A 17,082-nucleotide genomic window follows, 5' to 3' on the forward strand; every position below is an offset into this window, starting at 1 on the left:
GTCAACCTTTTCGTCTGCGACCACTTTTGCCTTGATTTTTTTGGACCCCCACCTTCTTTGCTGTGGAATTTAAGTCGGATTGTCACTTTAGACTGCGCCTCACCATCTCCACTCGAAAGTCTGTCTCGATCCTCATCATCCCCGCTACTACTGATTCCAACTCCAATTTCACGTATGCCACGTCTTCAATTGCCGTAGGTGCAACGTTACGTTGACGCACGTTTCTCCATTGGCTCATAACAAAGTCAAGCATTTCCATGAACTCCACCTCATCTTCAAAATCCGCAAGCTCGCTAGCGATTAGATGTGTAGCCCTAACAGCCTGCCTGTATCGCTCTGATTGGGATCGCTGGTCGCGTTCCTGCGTGAGAGGTATGGCAGTCAAGCGTTTCGTACGTGAGCTGACGAAACTTAATCAGTTTCCTCGCTGGAGTCGTCATTTAAATAGAGCACATTGCAATCCTGATTAAATCATGACAAAATTCTGGGCAAATCCTTCTCGATACATACCTCTCATCAATGCAATTCCACGGGATCAAAGGTCCTTAAACACCTTCTCGCTTTCAATACGCGTTTGCGTGTCGACACGGAAGAGTCATCGACACTGAGAGCTCACATGCACATTTTCAATTGTCCAGATAAAGTGTGTACTGTCAGGAAGTTCCACAAACTTCCACCACACCAGGTTCGTCCGAAATGCGCCTGAAAGTGTAAGCTGCATACCGTTTCAGAGCCCGAGCGTACTGATGCTGTATCGTTTCAGCTACAAAATGAGTCGTAAATCTCAGTACGTTGCCACCTCCTAGTCGTAATTACTGTTGACAAACATACCGATTCTGGATAGTCGGTACTTGTACTCGTTCTCAGCTCTACGATCATAAGCCAGAAGAGCCTTGACGCATGCAGACATTCTCTAAGAACTGTCAGCGCTGTCCTTGAGTTTTCCAAAGAAGTTTTCTAGACGGTTGTTCGTGTGGTTCTTGGAATGGGGCAAGTCTTGTCGTCGATACATCACCCAGCGGTCCTGACTACTGTCCCAGCATTCCATCAACTCGAGCCCCCACTAGTGGATTAGTTACGCCCCTAGAAGAAGGGTAGGTAGCAAACGCAGCGGCAGAAACACGATGATTGTGATTGAAGCTTCCGTTCTTGACCTGCAGCTCTCCACGTGATAAGCTCCACTACACAACGAAACGAAATGGACTGTTCGTGAGCCTGATGTGTTGGCGCGGGCGGCTACTCTCTCCACGAGATTTTGCGCTTCTTCCAACCATGCGTACATATACATGTACGCTGGTATGGATCATATTGCTCCGGCACCAACTGGGACTCCTCTGCGCCTTTCTTAGTGCGTTGCAAACGCTTGTTCCGCTCAGCGCGTGACATTGTCTCCTTTACAGGTAACACATGCATTGTCCTGTCGCAGTACTGCGTGAAGTACGCCTGCCACGCCATTCAATCCAAATGCCAAACCACAGGCACCTTTACGTGCACCGTTTCGTCAACGCTCGCAGTATCAGAGGCTTCTGTGTCGTCCGCAGAGGCATCACTACCGGCGACCACAGCTTCTTCAGCTCCCTCCACGTCTTCACTGCCGGTCCCGTGCCCACAATCGCTCGAAATCTTTGATTCTTCACCACCAGCTATCTCCGTCTCCATTGCTGACAGTTCCGGCCCACGACGCGGGAGCGAAGACACTCGCCTACCACCAGACGCACCCAATACACGCGTTGATCCTCCTGCGCTCGTCCCACCGCTGCTGCTGCCGGCGCGGTCGCTTCCGGCGCTGTCGCTTCCGTCGCTTGAGACACGTTTCATCCTCGACCTCGAACCAAAACGAGAACCCATTTCTTCCTCGATCGGAAATAAGAAAAGTCGGAATTAGAAGGGATGGAAATTAATTTTTTATATTACAGAATCCTGGATGCATGCAGGATTCCATCCTGTTCATTACCATGATTATAATCCTGGCCAGCAACAATATCGAATTATTATGCTCACTTTTATAAAACCCCGTCCTGTTCCAACAACCGTAATACGTACTGTACTACATTAGCATGTACGTAACTTACGAAAAACATATTGAAAATTCTGTGTGAATAACTTACTTTAATTTTAAAATATCAAACTAAGTCGGGGTGGACCATACCGTGGAACCAAATGAAAATAAATACAGTTCCAAACGACAACTGCCAAAAATGTATCTAAAATGTACAGTTACAGTGAAGATACATTGATCCTACAGTATCTAGTGGTCTTGTCGGGAATCTCCCTTGTAGGCCGTGGCAGCGTGGCGGCGACCGGCGTGGTAGGCCTCCATGCTGAGGCGAATGAACTCCTGTGTGTACTTGCGGTCGGCCTTGATGGGCCCCTCGGGTGGCACGTTGAAGAAGGTCCGGCCACAGATCTCTTTGCGAGCGTGCGTGGGGTTGTTGGTGGCCCACGGCAGCGGTGCGGCGGTACGCGGCGTGACCTGCAGCAAAGATCGCGCGCAGCGAACGATATTAGCCCGACGGAAAAGCAACTACATGTACAGACTGCAATCCACGTCGCAGTCGCGCCGTCGCACAGTACCGATCGCATGGAGCGTGGTTTGTCCTGGAACGGTTGTCCGTCGTACGTGACCTTGCGCTGGATGGCCCCCTTGGCCCCCACCACGCTGGTGGGCTTGAACACGCCTGGCTGCTTGAGTTAAATGCCACACTTCAGTGGGAAGATAAATAGAGGATCGGATAGATCTGAATCTACATTTACGTAATCATCGTAGACGCACCGTGTTGCTGTGACCTCTGACTCGGCTCGGTGCAGCGGCCAAACCGGCCTTGGAAGCGGAACACCCGCCAGAAGCGGCTTCGCCTGCGCGCCGCTCCTGGCGAGCCTTGGAGTGCTTGCACATGACGGCGGACCGGAACATCGTCAGCGGCAGCGTAGTGTCAAAGATATTCTCGAGCTGCAAGCGGACCCATTCACGAACGAAGCAGGCGTCAGTGAATCGTGCGGTCGTCAGGTCGACGCGAATCCTAAACTTCAAGAAAGACAGACCGAGTCTGGTAGGCGGCTCGCGGCGTCGTCGACGAACCTGGATCGCAGCTCGATCGGCGTGCCTTCGCTGGCGACCGGGACCTGCGGCTCCTGCACTAAGACGATGCTGTCACCGTCCGTCCGCCCGGCGCCGATGGTAGCCAGCGACGGGAAGTAGCGCACTGATCGGAAGCTCTCCACGTAGGCGTCCTTGTACAGGCGCTTCTCGCGCTCGAACGCGACCAGCTCCGACTTGTCTACCATGGCAGCAGGCTACTCGGCCCAACGAGCGTTCCTGTCTTGGGTGTCAGAAGCCCCTTCGTGAAAATGCGACTTGCAAGCTATTACATGTAATTTAAAGTGCTGCTATTAATAGATTCGGCAATAATAGCGGCTCTCTAAATTTAGAGTGGAAACGCTCGACCTGGGCGGACTCGGTCCAACACCAAGCTCGGTCCAACACCAAGCAAGCTCTACTCGTCGGGTTGTAGAGCTATCTGCCTGCCACGCAGATTCCAACAATCAACGAGCAAGAAGAGCCATCCGCCATTAACGACCGATTAGGTGCATAACCTACTAGGTTTAACCTAGTAGGATTCCCCCCCGTGATCCAACCTGCGAAAAAGATCGAGCTCCCCGCGGTTCGCTGCGCTCGCAATATGGAGATAGAATGTTCTGGAAAGTGTAGTGCTCGGCTCGCTGGTGAGCTCAGCGCTGGGCCCGCCTCCGCAAATACCGCGCGGCACTGCTTCGCGGGCTCTCCGCGCGGGTTTGCTGCGGCTACGCGCCTCGCACCCGCTCACCTTAGTTGGCGCCGCGGCTATGGCACCACGTCGCCCAGCCCCGTGTGTGTTATCCCAGCGATGGACGTGTGTTTCTCCTATTTTCTCGCTTTTAGCCTGCTCGAGTGGTGAACTGAACTCTTGGCAAGATACTTTTGCCTTCCCTACGCCTTTTCGAATCATCCAATCAGCGCTCTGCGCGGCCAATCTTTCTCATGTCATGCACATCACGCCGCCTGTCTCTGGCGACTTTATCAGGTGCACTTTGCAGTGCTGGGCCAGCACTGCTGGCTCCCAAGGAGCTCCACAGGCGACAAGTGAACTCCACTTGTCGCCGAGCTTGTTGAGGGGCCTCGTCGACCCGCCATGCCACCTACCAGAATCTACTGAGAATACAACCCCCCGCGCATGAATGTCGATGTGCGAGGCGCCATGCTTCAAACGCAGCGGCGTCATCTTTTCTCCAACGACTTGACTTGACCACGTGGTATTATACCACATCAATTGATGAGGAATTTTGGAAAAACACGCTGCCAGGGTACTTACAGGTTGGTTCAGTGCACGGCACGACAGCATCGCCTCGACAGGCGGAAGCTCTTCTGGTCTCATGCTCGCGATCTTCTTCGTTACGACATGGCGACATGCCATTGCCAACGCCTGTTGCCGGCTCGGCCCGCTTCTGCCCTAACCGCTAAGAAAACTGAATCGCCTCAAAAAATTGACTTGGCCTCACTAGGTAAGGAGACCAGCACGCGAACGAACGAGGTGAGCCAAATGCAAGCCGTCAAGCGTCGATCTTGTCTCGCCCAGACCAAACAAAGTTCAAAAAGCACCGAGAGAGCGGAACAGATCTCCAGGTCTCGCCAGGCCAGACCGCGACACCGAGGTAGGTAAGTTGTGCATGTATTGCGGCGCACGGTACCCGCCGCCGCTCTTCCGCCCATGCTGCATGTTTGCGGCTGCTGCCGCTCTGTTGTTTGCAACACGCGCCAGCTGGGCGCGGTTGGTGTGTGTTTCGGTTTGCGGTTGAGGGGAAGCGTGAAGAAGTGGATCCATCCATTCCTCCATTCCGCTCACGGCCGCCGCATCCATCCTCATTCACTCTGAGACTCTCAGAGATCCGCATTCTCACTCCGACTTTGCTTGTTGCAGCAGACTCAGCACTCGACGATCCCTCTGACGTTTCAAACGGCCCTTCATCGACGTGACCGCTGTTAGTGACACGCACATCAACGGCCGTGGGAGAATATATTTAGTCACCGACCTCGAGCACACTACAATGGACCGCACCAAAAGAAAAGCCTACAGCAACGAAAGCTACAGACGACATGAACACGACATGCCATTGAAAAAGGTGCGCTCTCACCGCCACGACCCAGATCAACTCAAATACAAGTCGCTAACCTCTGCTGCCCTTCCAATCGCACAGGAAATAGAACCGTGGCGCGGCTCCTCTGGCTTCGGCCTCGCCAACATCCTCAACCGTAGTACCTCCAGTAGTGCCTCCGACAGCGCCATGCCCAAGTTCAGCCTCCCGTCGCTCCACAGCTTCGGCAAGCCGCTGCTCACCAAGCCTGAGGTCCCAATAGCTCCGCAGCACTACGAGGAAGAGAACCGCTACGTCTCCACTCGCCACCAGCAGCGTAGCGCTGACTCGTCTCCAGTTCGACAGACGTCGCCGTCACCCAACTCTCGCCGCATTGCACCGGCACCTGCAGACGAAGACGAGGCAGAGCAAGACTCTGAAAGCATGGCAGCAACCACTCGCGGCGGCACCGTTAACCAACCGATTCGCGGTGGACGTTGGACCGCGGACGAGCATGAGCGCTTCTTAGAGGGATTCCGTATTCACGGCCACAAGTGGAAACGCGTGCAGCAAGTGGTTCGCACACGATCGGTGACTCAAGTACGCACACACGCACAGAAATATCTGCTCAAGGTTGCCAAGCTTAAAGCTGAGAAGAAGCAGAGTAGCAAGACCCCCGAAATGGCTACACTTGCTGCTGAGCAGCCTGGATCCGGAGGAGGAGACTCCGTAGACGGCAACAATACAGCGCCCTCTACTCCAGAACACGATGCGGCCCAAGACAGTCCACGCAAGACCCCACGAAAGAAAGTGCGCCGTCTGGATCCAGGCAACTGTGATCCCGTGGACCAAGAGTACATTGCCGCTGCCGCCACCACCTTGTGCTTCCTCATGAGTCAGAAGATCGACTCGTTGCTCGACACGAGACACGAACCGCAGGGGGAAGGCAACAAAGCGGACTATGAGCCTTACGACTGCTACGCACCCCAGACGGCAGCACAGCCAGACACCGAGCACAGTGAGTCCCGCAAGCGGTCGTACATGCACTTTATCACGGATCAGCAGGAGGGCTACTCGTCGTCCTACGATACCACTCACGGCGAGCCTTCGTCGTACTCAATTGAAGGCAGCAAGCTTTGCTCGTAAACATCAAAGCGAGCCACATTCAAGCGTCAGCCAGCTGGAAGGAAAATCACCAAGATTGCTACTGCAAACCGCCTCCCGACGATTGCGCGAATGTATATATCTTATGTATATATGGAGATACCTCGTCCACGTGTAGCAGGAGACAAGGTGGTGGTGGGTGAGGCAGGGAAGTTTAGCCGGTTTGGGGCTGTGCTCGAAGCCAACCGGCATTGTAAGTTAGTTGCTATTGTATATAGATCCCCGCCAAGCTCTGCCCTCCAGAGACAAACGTCCACCGTAGACCAAGAAGATCGACTCCTCCTTTTTTAATACTTGTCAATAGTTATATGCTCTACTCATTTGCCGGTGTGTTCGCGTTATCAATTGCCTTGCCGCGAAGACTGAGGTGTTTAAAGCAAGAGATGACTTGTAGCTTGTCAACTTCCAGGATGTGAGCTGCTTCCTCATCACGCTGGCACAGCACTTGTTCTTGTTTAATGAGGAGATGATCAATATCCCGACGATCAGACGTCATTTCTTTCGTCTCCTTGCCACCATTATGTTCAACAGCCTAGCAAAAATAAAAAGAAGCACCGTCAGAAACTTCGCTATTCATCACAAACCCGTGTGAGCCCTCTTGACCAACCTGTTTCAGAGCTTCACGAGCTAATGCCAACTCGCCAAAGTTCAGCTGGCATCGAGCAAGTGTGAGAAATCCGTCACTCCAGGTAGGAGCCAATTTGGTCGCTTTACGCGCGAACTGGATGGCCTGGAAGTCCTCATACACGGCCATGGACGCCTGCGCAAGTAACTCGTACAGTGCCGCATTGTCTGGATCCACAACTAAAGCTTCCTTCCACCTTCCCATGGCTGCTCGAAACCTGCCAGCCTCAGCGAGCGTATTGCCTTCTTCCTTGAGACGCCTCACCTTTGCTATGACATCTTCGAGCAGACCCACCTCGCACTTCACTCGAGCATACGAACCATTGCCTTCTTGTTGTTGTAACGCCTCAATGGTGGGAAAAACACTGCTTAGGGAAGTTCGGGGCTTCTTCTTGTCGGCGTTCTCATCCTGTCGCTGCCGCTTCCTCAGCGCGAACCGGACAGGCATATTTCAGTGTAAAACGTGGAGTTAGCTACGAAGTATTTCCGGAATGAGCCATGTTACACATTGTAACATGGTCCTTTAATAAAACCTAAATTAATGTACTTAAGCAACAAATCTAATTACCACTAACCGCAATTTAACCGAAACGTCCATGTTCTTAACTTTGCTTTTGACTGGCGTCGGCAAAATCAGCAACAGTTGGGACCCGTCGCAGACAATAATGAAACTCGACGTGACTGCTATGCGTTACCTGACGAGGGAGCACTTCCGCGTGCTGACAGCCATCGAAATGGGTATGAAGAATCACGAGGTGGTGCCCGTGGAGTTGATCTCCAGTATCGCCAAACTGCGGCATGGTGGTGTTCAGAAAATTCTGTCGCACTTACTTCGCAACAAGCTCATCGCGCACGACGGCAACGCCTACGACGGGTACCGCCTCACGTACAATGGATATGATTATCTAGCGTTGCGTGTATTCCTGCAGCGTGGCCATATCACTGGTCTTGGCCGCCAGATCGGTGTTGGTAAGGAATCCGACATCTACCTGGCCACCCAGGAGGATGGCACAGAGGTAGCAATTAAGTTCCACCGCCTCGGACGCACATCATTCCGCGCTGTTAAGTCCAAGCGAGACTACCTCAAGAACCGCAAGTCAGCCAGTTGGTTCTACATGTCGCGCCTCTCGGCTATGAAGGAATACGCCTTCCTGAAGGTACGGCGTCGTTAAAATATGCCTGCTTCGGTCTGATGATTTTCGAGCGTATGGCTCACTTTATGTTGGTATTGTAGGCTTTGTACGATCGTGACTTCCCGACGCCGACGCCTATTGACTGCAACCGCCATGCGATCTGCATGAGTCTTGTGGATGGTTACCCGCTCAACCAAGTGCGTCGTCTTGCTAACTCGAAGGATGCCTATGACACGGCCATGTCGATTGTTGTGCGATTGGCGGAATATGGACTGGTGCACTGTGACTTCAACGAGTTTAACATTATGATCGGAGATGATGGCAAAATCACCATGATTGATTTTCCGCAGATGATCTCGACGTCACACCCGAACGCTGCTGAGTGAGTGCAGTTTTGCTGCTGAATGTAAACGCATTCTGATATGCTGCTTACCTGCCTACAGGCTGTTTGATCGCGATGTACACGGACTCGTGAAGTTCTTCTCGCGCCTGCAAGGCGGCGCCTACACACCTGACGTATGTTGTATCGCTAACATGCACGTGATACGTTTTTGTTATGGTGCTAATGATGTGTGTGTTTCTGCAACTATAGCGTGTTCCGAAGCTGCAGGACATTGTGGCAGATGAGAACGTCCATTTAGACGAGGACGTGGAAGCAAGTGGCTTCGGAAAGGAGTTTGGAGAAAAAGTACACGACGTAAGATGCTGCTCTCACTAGTAATTATGCGATCATGTCAACAGACTGACTGATAAAATTATGCTTCTGCAGCTCTCGATTTTTTCGGCTCACCAGAACATTGAGGAAAATGACAGCGACGATGAAAGTGAAGAGGAAGGCGAGGAGCATGAAGAGGACGCCGAAGTACCTGACCTTGTGCAGGGTGTTGAAGGCACCACTCTTGATGGCCAGGGAGTTGGATCCGACGAGGAGGAAAGCGACGAAAATAACGATGAAGAAGCGCAGGACTCGTTCGCAGTGGAAAACGAGATCATTAAGCAGCGGGTACAACGTGACCGACAGGCACGCCAAAAGGCAGGAGGCAAGCGGCGGTCGCGTAACTCGGCCAAGCTCAGCATTAAGGGCAAGCTTTACCACAAGAACGACTGGTAGATGAAGGAAGGATGTTGCAAGGCATTCATCGCTAGCCACATATGGTAGACAGCTGATCTCGTTATTCGTAACAATACATTTCTTGCAAGGAGCTCTTCAATTTATGTTATGGGGTCAAATAAGAATTTGTTGGCGGCAAGAGAATATCGCTGCGTGTAGTCGGACGGCTATTGAATAACACAAGATGCGCTTTGCGCAGCTGCGTCCCCCATATCCTTGAGCACTTTAACTACAGCTTTATGCTTGCCATCCATCGCATAGTCAAAGGGCAGCTTCCCATTTGAGTCTTTCTTGGAGGAATCCGCCTTATTTTCCATGAGCAGTCTAACTAGTTCCACTTTACCGCCCTCGGCTGCGCCATGGAGTGCCGTCATTCCCGTTGTGGTTCCTGCATTAATGTTTGCTCCTTTCTGTAACAACACCAACGTCGCCTCTTTGTGACCGCTGATCGACGCCCAGTGCAGTGCTGTCCGACCACTTTTGTCAGCCTAAGAAAAAGTCAAAATAAAAGACAAACCATCGTTAGCACTACAGTAGAGCTCTAGTGGGTGCATCGCCTACAGCTCATACCCCGTCGATCTCTGCGCCTTTATCCAATAGCAGTGTACATAATTCTGCATGATTGCCTCCTGCGGCGCGGTGAAGTGCCCGTCGATCACCAGCTCCTGGGGCATTGACGTCTACCGACTTTTCCTCCAGAATCTGAAGGCAAGCGCCCTTGTCACCATTGTGTGCTGCCTTGTGAAGCGGAGTGTCCGACGGCATTGCTGGGATCTACGACTGTTACTGTGGTAGCGGGTGGATGTGGTTCACTCGGTCGGTCGTCAAAAATCAGCAGCGCACGCAGTCGGGCTCGGGCTGCTGTATGGTATCTCTAGGAAATAAACTCGTAGTCGATAGCAGAGTAGGTGTCTGGTGTCTCTTGTCGCACACTGCTCCCGGGCCGGAGGTTGCTGCAGCACCTTATTTATTCGCTGTACGTAGCAGTTGGCGATTGCGTCGTCTTTTTAGAAGACGCGAATGTAGAAACACTTTGCTATCCTTGGCCTTGGTTTCGGCTCAGCCTTGTGGCTATTATTAGCGACCTTTCGTCTGATTCGACGAAATAAACTTCAACTTTGGACGCAGAGTGATGGTCGATTCCGCATTTGTTGGCCTAGTAGTGCATTTGCGGTGTAAAAGCGATAAGATGGTGGCAGCGCTGGAGACGGAGAATGAAGTGATGGTGAAAGGAAACGGGGAGGCTGGTAAAACGACCCTCATGTCTTCGAAGAAGCGCCCACAGCTGCCGATCCTGCCACAGTATCCGGTGCCCGCTGGGGCTCTCGTTGTTGATCAGGAAGACAAGCGAGTAGGTGCGCGTGTGAAAAACAAGTGCAATTGTTGGCTTCAATGCATCGGATAATGACAACTAAAAGGGTGTATAATTATTGACGATGCAGTGTACCTGGCGCCGTTGATGTCGACATCCAACGAAATCTATCTTGCCAAGCACAAGGAACTCTTGAAGGGGAATAGAAAATTACCTTCCAGTAGTGAAGACCAGCAAGGACAAGCCGAGTCTAAGAAACTGATGTTGGCGTCCTTGGAGCGGCACTTAGCTAGGGCTCAAAAGCCTATGCAGCCGCTGGGGTCTTTGAACCAGCAGTCCTCGTCGAGCGCGTTTGACATTCCGTCATCGGACGGGCTAAATCGGTGTAGCATACCAATTGTCACTACCACGGAGACTGCTGTAGCGGATGACCAACTGAAGAAAATGAAACAACGAGTCAAGCTACTGCCGATTTCGGATGATGACCATACTACCTTCTGGGAGACGATTCGAGGCTATGAGCGGATGCGAGCGAACTTTCAACGGATTGTATTAGCCGGAGGTGCATCGTCTCCAATGGGCTTTAACATGGAAGCAGCTTTCAAAAAAATGGTATTCTAAATATTATATCTTTATCTGATACGAGTTCATTGCTTTAATCAGGAACTAACTCGTTTGTATGTTGTAGCTACTCCAAGAACGACACCAGCAGTGGGTTAACACACACGAAAGTCGATTGGAAAACAATAAATTTAGGAAAACCCAAGAAGATGAGAACTACGAGCGCAGGGTGATCGAGTCCTCGTCCGAGTTTCGAGCCCAGCTACGCCTACAAAAACGCATACGTGAGCAGTTACTCTGCGAAGCACAAAACATGCAGCCCATTGTAATGCTGAGCGCATTCACGCAGAAAATGCTGAATCTGCTCAGGCTACACTGGAGCCAGCGTCGTCTTGAAAGCCGCCTTTCGCGGACCATCCGAATCTGGAGACAGCATCGCGTTGTCAAGCACAAGAATGCAAACGCAGCACATCTTTTAATTGAGTGGCTTCAGAAAAGCGTCTCTGTAAAAAGCGTCGGCTTTCGCGTATTTAGAGGACTACGAGTCTTTATACGTCGAGTAAAACTCGTGCAAGGTTTGTGGCGTAAGAAGCAAGCCACTCGAATGCTGAAGTTTCTCCTTATTGAAAAGGCGTGGATTGAACTGGAGACTCACCTCGTTGATGCCGCAATTGAAGAACACGAGGGGAAAAACTTTGAGGTGCGATAGTTGATTGAGTTTTGTGGCGCTTGTCAGCAACTCACTTCGCATTGTTGCATGTTGCAGTTCGATGCCCAGACAAACTCTCCGAAGGCGAAACTTGGTTCCCGAAAGAAACGTGAGGTATGGATGAGTTTCGTCCCAGAGTCATTTCGAACTCCAGTGATTCTCGAGCTCCTGAAGAAAGACGAAAAGGAGTACCGTGAGAAATTCCGAAGGCAGGAGGTTGACTTTTTTCCTCAGCTAGTCCAGACACTGCGAGGTGAACACCCCAATCGAGCTAGAACCTACATCAGAGCTGTGGCCACTCAACATGCCTTATGTGGGAAAGTCGTTGAAACCTTACTGCAGTACCCTGGGGCAGTTGGCAACGACGTTGTCATCGTCCAACCTTTGGATGTTCATCGGGCACCAATTGGCGAGCTCATTAAATTAGGGCGTGTCCGATATAGTAACCGGCCAACGTCAAGATCGCCTTCTCGAGCTTGATGCGAGTGGTCACTTCAAAGCGTGTAGTCCGAAATGCAGAATGACGATCAGGTGCGGCGTGTGCTTGAAGCAAAGTCCGCCGAGGAAGGCGAAGTATACAAGAAGCAGCTGGCGTTGTTGCTTCAGAGGCGACAGCAGCTTCGACAAGTTTCCACCATAACCGAAGGTGAGAACGTCGCTCGTTAAAGTAATCGTGACACTCAATTGCTTTTCAAATGTACTGTAGATGCAGTCAAGTTGACACAGCAGCTTGCGACTGCGAACCCATCAGAGCCTGTAAACTCTGATGAGCGACAAACTCCAGTGATGATACCTACGCAGACGTTTGGATTAGTAGCCGTGTCTTACAATTTTAAGAACCTTCCGGCACTATCGGAGAAAACCAGAGATGTGGCAATGTCGCTTTTCGAAAGTCTGGTTGGTCAACACTTCAACCACTTTTCTTCGAGGTCCAAGCTGCTACTAAACCCTTCAGTCATTGAGTTCCAAGATACCATGAAAGAGTTGAAGAAGATATGCTCGGAAGAACCAGATTCGTCGTTTTTCATGTGCTTGTCGGTAAGTAGTTCATTACAAATGGCACTATTAGCTGGCAGTAGCTTACTTTCATGGACAGACTCACGGTGCTCGAGTTACTCGCGGTGCCAACGAGGGGTCATATGTGCTGTTTAGCGAAACGAGGCTTTCATCAGAGGAAGAGCTAGTCCTAACAGCCATTCATGAACGCGAGCTTGCTCAAATGATCAACGGTGAGCACAAAACTATCCTAAGGCTTGCGATTTGTGCAGTCCTCTTATATCGAAGTCAATGCTTATACTAAAACTAACTGTAACCCCGATAGATATTCCATGCAAGAATAAGTTTGTCGCACTCGAACTTTGTCAAATTCAAGAGCCCAAAGACAAGATCATCGATGACGCTGAAACGATTCGCCACCGTATCCACGAGCAGCTTATATCGCAATTGTACAAACAGATTGTGCAGCTACGTCTTCAGGGCTTACAAGAGCCCGGGAAACGTCTATCTTCAAACAAAGAAATCAGTGAGGAAACTGAACGAGTGAACCCGAAGCTACTTAATTTTATTATGATGGAGTCATGTAATGTGAAGACCGAAGTCCCAGTTCGAGCAAATGAGGAGCGTGTAAGTAACTTTTTGCTGCGATTCCGTGATGCCTTTCGGGGAGCTGCAATCACGCCAGAACTGGAGAAAGAAAATAGCTTTGAGCAAGGCCCTCGCCCCTCGCTCTTAGCTAGGGAGGTGTTAAAATATGTTTGCAAATCTATTCAGGAGGATGCTGCAAAACACAACGCTCTTGTCCACGCTGAATACAGGAGTCAAGTTCGAACACGATATGAACACGCTGCGGAGCTCCACGATATAACTCATACACCTTCCGTCGTAGGTGTTGAGTACGTGATGGATTTCGGACTGGGGGAAATGCCAGGTGCGTGGATTTATCAACAAGTACTGGACCCTTCTCTTACTTTATCCCCGATGTAGAACCGCCAACCGCATCACTAGCACCACCATTATTCGTCTCCTCGACGTTAAACAGCATAAGTTTAACATGGACCGCACCAGCTTTAAATGCTGAGCTTCCGATTGTGCTCGGATTTCACATTCAGCACCGCGGTTCCGGCCGAGCATGCACTGATGGAGCAGGCGAAGCGAGTGTTTGGAAACGAGCTGCTGCTTTCCAAGTTTTAAGCTACGAGGATGCCGCGAGAAACGGAATGACTCCTCCCACGTCAGTCACAGTTTACGGACTTGCAACAGATACAGCTTACTGCTTCCGAATTCGTGCTCGTACTGTGGGGGGCTGGGGACCATTCTCTGCTTCCACAACAGGATTTCGTACGCAGTCCGCTGCTTCTACTTTGGACCAGCGGGAGACAATTAAACTTGCTGCAATCCGGGGAGGAGCGAAGGGTATTGCACAACTGATGAACAAGCATAAGAACACAGGTGCCATCCAACGATATGCGACAGAAATTCTGGCAACGATGGCAATAAAAGAAAGTTCGTCGTTCCATGGGCAAAATACTACCATGCGACCACTGGAACCTACCGATTTGCCCACTGTGATCGCAATTCGAGATGCAATGCTCAAATTTAAGAAGGACATGCACCTCCAGCAGGAAGGATGTCTTCTGTTTGGACGACTTGCTGGATATAGTGGTGAGTGGTGGTAGTTACCGGAAATCTGGCTCCGTATCAACTAACATTTTTCGTTTGATAAGTGTCCTGGAATACAGCACTCCAGTCGATAGGACCACCGTCAATTTCAAGTATCCTACAGAGAATTGCAACTCGAACTGAACGTGACTACAACAGCGAACTCACTCGTACTGCTGCTTGGGCACTCGAACAAGTACAAGCTAGATCAGTGTCTTTGCAGCAGCAACCACAGGATGCTCTGAGTGAACACGAAGCTGCGACTCGACTTCAAGGCCTCTATCGCTGTCGAAAAGCACGAGAAGGTGTACGAGCATTGGCAATACGCCCAAGCAATCGATCCAACAACCGGTATGGCGTACGTTTACAACATTCGTACAGGGGCTACGTTTTGGGGACTTCCACGGTCGCTTCACAAAACAGAGTCGACAAAATGGGGTGAAATGCATAGTATTATCCTCTATCCTCTTTGAACCACAAAGCGTACGACTAGCGCCGGCCTCGACGCTGGGCTCTTTGCACTGCGCGCTGAACGTGCTGAGATTTCTTGCGTTTGCGAATACGCTCCTCACGCTTGGCAGCCTCACGTTTTTGCTCCGCCGTCTTCGACACCACCTGCTCCTTCTTTTTAAAGCGCTCCTTCATCTTCTCTTCCGAACGTTGCCACTTTGCCCTTTTCTTCTTGTCACCGTCCTCCTCATCGTCGTCATCGTCGTCGTCGGAGCTGTCCGCTTTACCTAACAGAGCCTTCTCGTATTCCTCCTCTGTGATCTTTCCCTTCTTCATCTTCTTGTAGAGCTTTTCTTCCTCCGCTAACTCGTCCCATTCCTCAACAATCTGCTGGTGCAGGCCCTTCTTCTTCTCACGACGACGCGGGTGCTTCTGACTCTCCTCTTCAAGCGGCCGTTTGCGCTTTTTCTCGCGCATCTCGGCATTCTTCTTGTCACGTATCTCGTTCTCCTTCGCAATGACTGCCAGTTTCTTCTGTCGTTCCTTCTCACGAGCCTTGTCTTTAAACTTAATGTCAGTAGTTTTGATGTCCGCCTTCGAAAAGTCAATACGCACGTTGCGTAGCTCATTGATCTTGGGTAGTTGCAGCAGACAGAAGCCACGTGCAGCAGCACCCAAGTCGAGTTCCTTGAAGCGGAAAATGAACTGACACTGGTGCTCTTTATACGACCGCACAAACGCCATGAAGGCCTTGGTGCCCTTCTCAAGCAGATCGCGGTCTTCCAGAATAAACGACTTGACCTTGGGTAAAACATCCTCCATCGTGTCCAATGGGAGCGTCATTTCTTCGCACGGAACTTTACGGATCTTTAAGAAGTTCACGTACGCATCTTCGTTCGAAGATAAGAAGGAAAGCGCGCAGCCGGAGCGTCCAGCACGAGCTGTTCGACCCACACGGTGCACGAAGAAGTTCGGGTCTTGTGGTGGATCATACTGCACGATCCAGTCCACATCAGGTAGATCGATACCACGCGCCACGACGTCCGTACACACTAAAAGCCCCGACTTTAGGGCCGAAAAGTGATCGTAATTTGTTGTGCGTTTCTTCTGCGGCATCTTTCCGTGCAGCGCCACAACTGGAAAGTCATTTTTACCCTTAAACAGCTCCTCCAACACACGACTGAAAAAATCCACGGATCCACATGTCGAGAAGAAGACGATGAGCTTTTCGCCCTTCTTAGCCTGCACAAAGTGGTGCAGTGCTGACAGTCTTTGATCGTGGCCTACCAAACAATAGTAGTTCTGTAGGGTGGCTGGTGTAATTTGCGTGTTGTTCGCTACCTGTACAGAGATGGTGGCCGGGTTACGCAGTCCAGCGCGTGCCAGCGCCTTCACTTCTTGAGTCTGCGTAGCTGAGAAAAGCCCGGTACGTCGCTGCTTGGGTAGGTGTTCCAGGATCTTGTTGAGACTCACTTCGAAGCCCATGTCGAGCAAAGTATCAGCCTCGTCCAAAATGAGTATCTCGAACTCGCGCGTCTCGACACTGGAGCCTACACAGCGATTCAACAGGTCCTCGGTACGGCCTGGAGTGCCAATAACTACCGAGCACTTGCCTACTGCCCCGCGGATTAGCGACAGATCCTCGTCCACGCTGGTGCCACCTACGAACAGCAGCAGCTGCACCGTGGACAAGGCACGAGCGAAGAACTTCTCGGCGCACTCGAAGATCTGGCGAGCCAGCTCACGCGTAGGTGATATGACCATAGCCACGAGTTTCGTGAGATCGGCATGACGTGGTGCCGTGATACTGCCGTCTGCCAGCTTGGCCTTGAGGAGCTGCACAATGGGCAACACGAAGGACAGCGTCTTGCCACTACCTGTGCAGGCATCTACACACACGTCCTTGTTGGACAGGAACAGCGGCAGTGTGGCCGCCTGCACGGGCGTCATGTGCTCGAATCCCAGCGCATCGGTCTCCGCCAGGATCTCAGGACACAGCGCCGGCTTAAAGTCGTGGAACCTCATCGCCACCGTGAAGAAGTTTGACTGGCTTGGGCTGGCAGCATTTACTATAGCTCAATTTCTAAATCTGAAACGAGTGGTTAGAAATATGTAGCCATAATATGTCAAAATGACGAAGTTATTTAAGAAGAAAGAAAAAGCGGATTCTTTATTTTTCCTAAAAGCTTTGTTTTACCAAAGAATCCAACGTCGTTGCATTATGGGCTATAACACCTACTGATCGTCTTGT

At 51.1% G+C, this 17,082-nt stretch overlaps 7 protein-coding genes across 7 annotated transcripts; 3 read left to right on the top strand and 4 right to left on the bottom strand.

Moving 5' to 3' along the window:
- Positions 1-2,248: 2,248 nt before the first annotated feature.
- Positions 2,249-3,285, bottom strand: PITG_03669 (uncharacterized protein; the record flags this gene model as incomplete). The annotated part of the gene is made up of 4 exons (XM_002906678.1): positions 2,249-2,473; positions 2,575-2,682; positions 2,774-2,950; positions 3,043-3,285. The coding sequence occupies 4 exons, from the start codon at positions 3,283-3,285 to the stop codon at positions 2,249-2,251; spliced, it is 753 nt and encodes a 250-aa protein (XP_002906724.1).
- Positions 3,286-4,917: 1,632 nt separating this feature from the next.
- PITG_03670 (uncharacterized protein) lies at positions 4,918-6,603 on the top strand (the record flags this gene model as incomplete). Its single annotated transcript, XM_002906679.1, has 2 exons — positions 4,918-5,157; positions 5,233-6,603. 2 exons carry the CDS (start codon positions 5,083-5,085, stop codon positions 6,253-6,255), a joined length of 1,098 nt encoding a protein of 365 aa, XP_002906725.1.
- PITG_03671 (uncharacterized protein) lies at positions 6,587-7,102 on the bottom strand (the record flags this gene model as incomplete). Its single annotated transcript, XM_002906680.1, has 3 exons — positions 6,587-6,667; positions 6,719-6,781; positions 6,881-7,102. 3 exons carry the CDS (start codon positions 7,100-7,102, stop codon positions 6,587-6,589), a joined length of 366 nt encoding a protein of 121 aa, XP_002906726.1.
- Positions 7,103-7,562: 460 nt separating this feature from the next.
- Positions 7,563-9,141, top strand: PITG_03672 (RIO kinase; the record flags this gene model as incomplete). The annotated part of the gene is made up of 5 exons (XM_002906681.1): positions 7,563-8,054; positions 8,132-8,412; positions 8,474-8,546; positions 8,623-8,727; positions 8,800-9,141. The coding sequence occupies 5 exons, from the start codon at positions 7,563-7,565 to the stop codon at positions 9,139-9,141; spliced, it is 1,293 nt and encodes a 430-aa protein (XP_002906727.1).
- Positions 9,142-9,212: 71 nt separating this feature from the next.
- Positions 9,213-10,152, bottom strand: PITG_03673 (uncharacterized protein; the record flags this gene model as incomplete). The annotated part of the gene is made up of 2 exons (XM_002906682.1): positions 9,213-9,629; positions 9,712-10,152. 2 exons carry the CDS (start codon positions 9,904-9,906, stop codon positions 9,309-9,311), a joined length of 516 nt encoding a protein of 171 aa, XP_002906728.1.
- Positions 10,153-10,330: 178 nt separating this feature from the next.
- Positions 10,331-13,727, top strand: PITG_03674 (uncharacterized protein; the record flags this gene model as incomplete). The annotated part of the gene is made up of 8 exons (XM_002906683.1): positions 10,331-10,496; positions 10,584-11,065; positions 11,646-11,714; positions 11,781-11,976; positions 12,430-12,761; positions 12,820-12,952; positions 13,045-13,346; positions 13,707-13,727. 8 exons carry the CDS (start codon positions 10,331-10,333, stop codon positions 13,725-13,727), a joined length of 1,701 nt encoding a protein of 566 aa, XP_002906729.1.
- Positions 13,728-14,870: 1,143 nt separating this feature from the next.
- Positions 14,871-16,856, bottom strand: PITG_03675 (DEAD/DEAH box RNA helicase, putative; the record flags this gene model as incomplete). The annotated part of the gene is made up of 1 exon (XM_002906684.1): positions 14,871-16,856. One exon carries the CDS (start codon positions 16,854-16,856, stop codon positions 14,871-14,873), a length of 1,986 nt encoding a protein of 661 aa, XP_002906730.1.
- Positions 16,857-17,082: the final 226 nt, after the last annotated feature.

Source organism: Phytophthora infestans, genomic scaffold (assembly GCF_000142945.1).
Source record: "Phytophthora infestans T30-4 supercont1.4 genomic scaffold, whole genome shotgun sequence".
Lineage (NCBI taxonomy): Eukaryota > Oomycota > Peronosporomycetes > Peronosporales > Peronosporaceae > Phytophthora > Phytophthora infestans.